The 8,765-nt window shown below is 32.6% G+C and overlaps 1 protein-coding gene across 1 annotated transcript; it reads left to right on the top strand.

Moving 5' to 3' along the window:
* Positions 1-2,976: 2,976 nt before the first annotated feature.
* Positions 2,977-7,190, top strand: LOC107855442 (rhamnogalacturonan I rhamnosyltransferase 1). Its single transcript, XM_016700462.2, has 8 exons — positions 2,977-4,080; positions 4,954-5,021; positions 5,152-5,240; positions 5,337-5,502; positions 5,594-5,883; positions 5,964-6,168; positions 6,260-6,417; positions 6,595-7,190. The coding sequence occupies exons 1-8, from the start codon at positions 3,822-3,824 to the stop codon at positions 6,833-6,835; spliced, it is 1,476 nt and encodes a 491-aa protein (XP_016555948.2). The 5' UTR covers positions 2,977-3,821; the 3' UTR covers positions 6,836-7,190.
* The last annotated feature ends 1,575 nt before the right edge of the window (positions 7,191-8,765 follow it).

Raw genomic sequence — 8,765 nt, 5'->3', positions numbered from 1 at the left:
GATATATACGCTACTTTTACTTGTATACGAGGGGTCATATTAAGAAAAAAAATCATGTATAGTATAGTATTTTTTTTCTTTTAAAACTTCAGGATAATCTGCGGTCGCTATAATTTTTGTCTTTCGGATGAATATTCTGTCTTCACTGGATAAATTTGCACTATATAATACTTCCTTCGTCCCAAATTATGTGTCATCATTTCTTTTTAATCCGTCTCAAAATAAATATCGTCTTTTCTTATTAGGCAACTTTTTAAAAACACAATTACTCTTTTACTCTTATTGGTCCCACTTAATTAAAAAAAAAATATTAACACATTTTTTGATAATGAATAATTTGATAAACTTTACCAAGTCTTTCCTTTTTTCTTAAACTTTATGTCCGATCAAATAACGACACATAAAATGAAACCGAGAAACAGTACTAGACAAGTCCTCTACACTAGGCTCGACTCAAAAAATATTGAAGAGAATCAAACTCTGATCATATGCATGAATAACCACACTCCAAATCAATTAAGGCATTCCAATAAACTATAATAATATCATTTAAAAAAATTATAATAATTATTTTAAACATTAATCATATATTTTCAATAAATTTATGGGGAACATAGCTAGATATCGTCGGTGGCAATGGACAATCATTGAGTATTTTGAGTGGGCCGAGAGATATACTTCGGCGATACGGAGGCTGTTCTACTATCTTCTCATGCTGCCACGTGTGTTAGGTACAACTATGCCTTTCTATTTATTTTAGATTTAGCCATTAGACACGTCTCTCCGTTGAACTTTTTTTTTTTTCAATCGATTAATTTGGATTGCGCGTTACAAAGTCCATTAAAATGATAGTGCTTTCAATAGAGATTTCTTCATATTCAGGATCAAACCTTCAATCTCTGATTAATGATGAAGCAGTTTCATTCACTGCACCACAATTCATGTTGATTTATCTGTTGAACCTAACACTACCTCCATCTTATTTTATATATCGCATTTTGACTGAATATGAAATTTAAAAAATAAATAATAATTTTATAAAGTTTATAAAATTACTTTTTCTAAAGTCATTATATTTAATTAATTATTTATTTTTTTATTTAGTGAGATCAATAAAAATAAAATAAAAATAATGCTATTAAATATGAGAGGGAGTAATAAATTGGCCAGCCTGGATTTGTACTTTACATGGCTTCCATTTCTTATTCATTTTCTGCATTAAATTACTCATTTTCTCATTTCCCTTTTTTTAGGGTGTGTTTAGTATGATTGAAAATATTTTCTCGAAAATATTTTTCTATTTTTTCTTGTTTGGTTGTAATAAAATGTTTGAAAAATATTTTCTACAACAATTCATTTTCTTCAATTTGAGGGAAAATAACTTTCCTCGTGGGCCAAGGAAAGTCATTTTTCAGAAAATGACAAATGTGATTTATGCCCCCATCCCCACCCCTCTTTCTCACCCCAACAACACTCATATTCACATGACTCAAAAAAATTACATTTTAAAAAAATTTACATTACTCAAAAACATTTTTCACTGTACTTTGCTTCAATTTTTCACTTCTTGAAATAAAAAATAGTAAAGCCCGATTTTTTTCCATTTCTAATGTTCATTGAATGTATTGTTATTTTTATATGAATAGAAGAAGACTTACCTATATTATTTTTGCTAATTGCATATTTCATTTTGACATCAATTTAACTTGTTTCACGAGGTTGAATAAGCTTGTCATTTCATTATATTTCTATTGATTGTAGTATCTTGAGATCGTCCTGACAAAATATTGAAAAATGTCTTCTATATTTGCTAATTAATAGTTGCTTAAATTTAGTGATTGTAATATTTTAATATTCGATATTGATATTATTTGTTATGCTTAAATTAGTTCCAACAAATTGTTGAGTTGCTAGAGGCACTGATATACTAGTTAACAGCTACTAGTATTTTCTAAAAAAATATTTTTCCATTCACCAATCAAACACTAGAAAATATTTTTCTAAACAATAGTCTCTACTCACCAACCAAATACCATAAAATACTTTTCGAAAATATTTTCCATTCACCAATCAAACATGAAAAAATAAGTAGAAAATCAACTTATTTTTTAGGGAAATATTTTCCATCATACCAAACACACCCTTAATGTTGTCTTTTTTTCTAATTTCCCCCTTATATTTTAGAAAGATCAACTGACATCAAAACCTAAGGCAATATATAACAAGATCTATTTTTTCTCAAGTTGCTTTCATTTCTTTTTTGGTTCAAATTCTCATGCTACAAAATGTAAAGTCAAATTGGTAATATAGCTCAAAATCTCAACAACGCTAACATAATTAGTATAATTTCACAAGTAAAATAATAAAATATTTACAAATTTTATATTTAAATCATAAATATAAAATATAAGATATATTTTATAAGATTAATTTATTATTTATACCGAAATGAAAAGATTGTTTTTTCTTACCCCTCCTCAAAGCTTTCTTCCTCTTTTGCTTCCTTCATAACCCTCAATCAATTTAACACTTTCTTGAGTTCTAATAATAACAAAAGATAAAACTGCTGCATTATTGAATGGCATTTTAGGATTGAGATGAGGACAAGAGGGATCACTAAAAAAACACAAGCTAATTAGTCGTCCTCTATGTTGATCATTGCACACACCAAAGTGGAAAAAGAAGCACAAACAAAAACAGAGCTTAGTGATAGATAGCTTGTTTTCAATAGACCTTCGACTTTATATAGAAATAATCTAGAAAAAGATGTAATGAAACTATGAGAGATAATAGATAGTAACCACAGCAACATATAACAGTAGAAGGACAACATAAACGACCTATCTGGAAAAATATATTATTGTAGAAATCAAAAAATAAGAAACTACAAGGATGGTTTTACGGCTACTAGTAAGGGCAACAAGAGAATGCACTGCTACTTACTTATAGAGACAAACTCCTCCCTAAAAATATTTTATCTTAAAATGTGTCTTTTACCCCTTTCTATTTAAGATTATATTTTCAGTAAGTTGCAACTACGTTATACCTTGTCTAATCACTTTTTTCTAATCATTCTTTGATCTACTTCAATCTCTTCTAAATCTATATCCAACCTCTCACACCTCTGCATTTCGTGCATCTCCGCATCATATGTTTCAACTATCTCAATCTTACTTTTCCCATCTTATTTTTCATAGAAGTTGCTTTCACCAATTATCTCTTTCTTTTTTTACGTGCAAGCCTTTAACAGATGTTAATATACATATTTCAATATTAATCATGTTATTAATGACCAATTTTTGTTTTTACACTTTTGGCATGTTATAACTACTACTCCCACCAATCCACAATGTTAAACTTAAACCCGATCCATATATATTATGCCCACATCACTAACTAATGATCCAACCCAATTATATTATCATCCTCCCTCTGTTTTCCCTTTCTCCTCAAAAACTTTCCGGCAGGCGACACTAGTCGCCGGTCGCCGGATTTTCAAGATTCCGGCAATATCACCACCGTCCAGCCACCATTTCCGGCATACTCCACATTCATTGAAAGAATCCAAGATTTGCTCAAGTTTATGAAGGAATTTTCTTCTCATTGAGGGAAAATATTTGCACTTTTCTTCTATTTTTTGTGTTGGGATTTCTATGTTCTTGATAACCCCTTTTCTTCTTTTGGCATTTTTTCGTATGAAGCAACTGTGGGTGTTGGAGCAAGTGTGATTTTGATTGATTTTGGATCCTACATTTCCCAAAAAAGTGAGCTTTTAGGAAGTAGAATAGTAATTTTTTTATGGGGTTGAGGAATTGAGTAGAATGGGGCTAAAAGGGACAGTTATAGCAGAAAGTAGAATGGAAAAGCTAAAGAGTTCTATGTTATCCAAGTCAAGAATGAAGTTATGGATGATAAGGATAACAACATCAGTGTTGTTGTGGATTTGTTTGGTTCAGTTGACAATATTGGGAGAGACTTGGGGTCCTAGAGTTTTAAAAAGCTGGCCTTCTTGTCTTTCTCAAGAATCAGCTGCTGTACTGGATGTTAAATTGGTCCCTGTTAGAGTTCTTCCACCAAAGAGTGAGTATCCTTTTGACAGTCTTTAGCTTGGTGGTAGTTTAGAGCTCGTGTCTGTCGTGGTATTAGCCTATTTATGTAGTCATTGGCTTTTGGCATCTGATATCATGTGTTGTTACTATGTTTAGGTGATCGCACCTTGCTGTTGCTGTTACCATTCCTTGCATATATGCTCCGCACTGCTTTGCTATTAGTTGTCATGTTTCTCTTCACTACCGTTTTTTCCTTTTAATTACTACTTTGATATGCTTCACTTGAGCCGAGGGTCTTTTGGAAACAACCTCTCTACCTCCAAGGGGTAGTGGTAAGGTCTGCGTATACTCTACCTTCCCCAGACCTTATTTTATGGGTTGTTGTGTGTATCACTTTGTGTTTTTTCAGGTCCATGTACTCAGCATTACTGACTTGTTTTCACCTACTTCGGTTGATAACTTAGAGATCATGGTGCATATTGTGTCATAGGATAATAGGAAACATCAAAGTGGAGTCTTCTGAGTGGGAATATGAAATTATTAATGAGTATAGGTTAATGCCATTTACGATATTGTAGTTGGAGGACTTGTAATGGAAGGAATTTTCACATATCACCATGTTTGTTGTGCTAATTATCATTTGTGCACTTTTGAAGTATGTAGATTCATTGGTTGAGTTGTTGGATATTTTAGTTGAGATCATCATACACTGCATGGTCCAATTCAGTTTAATCAAACTTTTCGTGACCCTAATTCCAAAATCAAAATTGTTCTGCAAGTCTTTCCATGTTTATCTGTTTCCTAACATACAATATTGTAAGTTCCCTGTTGAATGTAGAGCTAATGAACTTCACATTTAAAGGGTTTCTCGGACTGACTGGTGTCATGATTATTTGTGAATCAGGGGTTTACATGAATAATGGTTACCTAATGGTTTCATGCAATGGCGGGCTTAACCAGATGCGATCAGCGGTTAGTAGCTTGCTTTAGATCAATCAGTTCACAAAAAATGTAATTAATTTAGATAACTATTGTGAATTTGACTTGTGAGATGATTTTGTCACTTGTTTTTCCCCTTTTTCCTTGTCTATCCTTGTTGTAGATATGTGATATGGTTGCTATAGCAAGATATTTGAATGTGACTCTTATTGTTCCCGAGCTGGATAAAACCTCCTTTTGGGCTGATCCCAGGTGTGTCCACTCAGTTATCTTGATTTTGGTTTTTCAAATTACTGAATTCTTCTTTAGAAAGAAAAGATGACAATGTGTATCCCTTTTTATTTGCAGTGAATTTCAAGACATATTCGATGTTGATCACTTCATAATGTCCTTGAGAGATGAAGTTCGAATATTAAAGGAGCTACCTCCAAGGCTGAAGAGGAGAGTAGAGTTAGGAGTGACTCATACTATGGCTCCTATTAGTTGGTCTGACATTTCCTACTACCATGATCAGGTTTGTCGTCTATTGCTGAAATGGTACTTCTTTATTGTTGTTAACTCTCGCATCCTTCTCCAGTGTAACGATGATCATTTTCTGAATGCAGATTCTTCCGTTAATTCGGAAGTATAAAGTAGTTCATTTGAACAGGACTGATGCTCGGCTTGCCAATAATGGACTACCTATGGAAATTCAAAAGCTACGATGCAGAGTTAATTTTGGTGCGTTGAAGTTCACCCCTCAAATTGAAGAGTTGGGTAGAAAGGTTGTCAGACTACTCAGGCAAGAGGGTCCTTTTATGGTTCTGCACTTGAGATACGAAATGGATATGTTAGCTTTCTCTGGCTGTACCCAGGGATGCAACGCGGAGGAGGTTGAAGAGTTGACAAGAATGAGGTGAAGTTAAATCCTTGTACCCATTGGTGGCTTTAACCATCCTACGTTCATTTCTGATTAACTGATATTTTTTTCTGCAGATATGCTTATCCGTGGTGGAAAGAAAAAATTATAAATTCAGATTTGAAAAGAAAAGATGGTCTGTGTCCTTTGACACCTGAGGAAACTGCTCTTACTTTACAGGCATTGGATATTGATCCTACTATTCAAGTGTACATTGCGGCCGGGGAGATTTATGGCGGAGAAAGGAGAATGGCTAGTCTTGCTTCAGCTTATTCTAATTTGGTATTTTGAAAGTTCTAGTTAATTCTTAAGCTTCTGAATATGTTGACTGAATTTATTTTCTCACCATTTGCGCCGCCTTTTTCTCAAACAGGTAAGGAAGGAGACACTACTCGAGCCTTCCGAGCTAAGGTTCTTTCAAAATCACTCCTCCCAGATGGCAGCACTAGATTATCTTGTTTCCTTGGAGAGCGATATCTTTGTTCCTACATATGACGGGAACATGGCTAAAGTTGTTGAAGGACATCGCAGGTATTCTTGTTTGGCAATCTAAATAGTAATTACTTGCTATCCTCCCCCTTCACCTTCGTCCTAAATGTGAATCATTCAGTAGGATTCACGAATGCATTAGACATGGGGTTTAGTCGGTCTGGTAGTTTTCGTACAATTTTTTCAAATTCTGACTGTCGTCTATTATCTTGTATATAGATATCTTGGATACAAGACAACAATCTTGTTGGACAGAAAGCATCTGGTGGATTTAATAGACCAGCAAAATGCTGGATCATTGACATGGGATGAGTTCTCTACCGCTGTTAAGGAAGCTCATGCTGAACGTATGGGCAACCCAACAAAGAGATTGGTCATTCAAGACAGACCTAAAGAGGAGGATTACTTTTACTCCAATCCGTGGGAGTGCTTAGAATCATCGTATGGGGATGAATTTTAAGCAGCTTGTAAATTATGGTCGTGGTAACATTCTTATAGAGAAAAATACTTCCGCGCACTGACATATTTGGAGGACATACTTATCAACACTCGAAAACATTGTGCTGGATTTTGCTTCTGAGGCAACTGTTGCAGATGATACACTTTGACATCCTGAGATCGTCGAAAGCATTTGGAATAGGGTTAATATTAATTTTCTTTTTCTTCTTCAGAAACCCAATAATCGAATACATGTATAGAAACTGTCCTGCCATTGTAGGGATACATTATCAATGGCAGCATACACATAGGGATACAATATAGATTGGTTTTGCCACAACTGTTGGCTTTGTCAAATATACAACTACTGTTCTGTATTTGCTGCTTCTGCATATTTATGTTCTTTTATCATACAACAATGAAAAATCAGCTTGGAATGAAAGATGGAAATTCTATAAACCAAATTCATTCCAAATAGTACACTGTTTTTTTGTGTGAAATATAGAATTTCACACAAATATAGAAACTCTATCAAATTACGGTATATACATAAAAGATTATTTTGAATTCGTATGTATAGAGTTGTTAATGTAAATATTGTATTCACTTGCTTCTAAATGTGTGTAGATATGTGCTTTGTCCAACTTATTTTAATTTCACACAAGCTCAGTCAATGGTCGAGGAGTTTAAAATATTGATGTTCATCGAGTTTAAGTGTTCAGTTGGCAAAGTAGTGAATAAAACTGTCCAGCTAACAGACGAAACCAAATACAAAAGTCTCCCAAGTCACTCCACCTTTAATTTTTTTTTGGTGAAAATTCTAACTCTATAAAATAAAAATAGAAAAAACAGAAAAATTTGTCAAACAGACTGTTTGTCTTCTGTTTCTTATGGTTGTGATTTATGGCTAAAATAAGAGTGTTACTTCTATGTTTTAAAAAGAAAGATTTAATTTTATTTTTTTTAACTTGTTTAAAAAAGAATAACTCATTTTCTTTTTTGATAATATTTTAATTTTAAGTTTTCGCGTAGCATGTTTGAGACTATATAAGATTAAAATATATTTTGATAAATTTGATATAACTTTAATTTAAGATCATAAAATTCAATGTGTTCCGTAAAAATATGTAGTGAAACTCGTTTAGCAATTATTTTAACAAAAGCACAGCTCACAAGATACGTTAAAATAAAAATAAAAAGAGAAAGAAAGAAAACAAAAGGCAAGCAGAAAAATATGTAGTGAAACTCGTTTAGCAATTATTTTAACAAAAGCACAGCTCATTGGCACTAAAGATACGTTAAAATAAAAATAAAAAGAGAAAGAAAGAAAACAAAAGGCAAGCAGATATAAAGATGTTTTATTTTTCCTTTTCTTTAATTAAGATGTTTTATTTTTCCTTTTCCTTTTCTTTAACATTGTCGTCAAATGAGCGATCATTATGATTAACAATTTTAACATGTAGGGCGGCTTAATTATACGTTAGAATTATTGGGATCCATAATTAGAAAAAAAAAAATAGCTAAGTACATAATTTTCTTATTGGACCCTAATGCAAAGCCACTTTCAGCACTTAAATTAATCTCCACTAAATAATTATTAGTCCTGGTGTTAGCACTTATATATTCCTCCTAACACTAGTTCATTAGTGCTAATTATTAAAAAGGGGTCATTATTTGCTTAATCTCCAACTGTCAGTGCCTCTATTCAACCAAGTTTCAAATTAACAAAGAATGAGAAAACGACTCTCCTCAATTATATTGTCCCTTATTTTCACTTCTCCATTTGTCCACAAGAACAACTATATATAATTGTCAAAAATAACTTACATGAATTTCCAGCGCAATGTCGAATAATCATCCCCATTCATTTAAATATTTTATTTATTTTTCTTTTATTGCATAAGATGACTTGACGAAAATCTGAAAGAATATTATCATAGGAAGAAGAAACG

The sequence above is a fragment of the Capsicum annuum genome, chromosome 6 (assembly GCF_002878395.1).
Source record: "Capsicum annuum cultivar UCD-10X-F1 chromosome 6, UCD10Xv1.1, whole genome shotgun sequence".
NCBI lineage: Eukaryota > Viridiplantae > Streptophyta > Magnoliopsida > Solanales > Solanaceae > Capsicum > Capsicum annuum.
The sequence above is the reverse complement of the archived record's forward strand: the minus strand, read 5'-3'. Positions and strand labels throughout refer to the sequence as shown.

Coding starts and splice junctions, on each gene's coding strand:
- LOC107855442 (XM_016700462.2), top strand. CDS start 3,822: ATGGGGCTAAAAGGGACAGTTATAGCAGAAAGTAGAATGGAAAAGCTA. Junction 4,081..4,953: donor TAGAGTTCTTCCACCAAAGA/GTGAGTATCCTT, acceptor TTTGTGAATCAG/GGGTTTACATGAATAATGGT. Junction 5,022..5,151: donor TTAACCAGATGCGATCAGCG/GTTAGTAGCTTG, acceptor TCCTTGTTGTAG/ATATGTGATATGGTTGCTAT.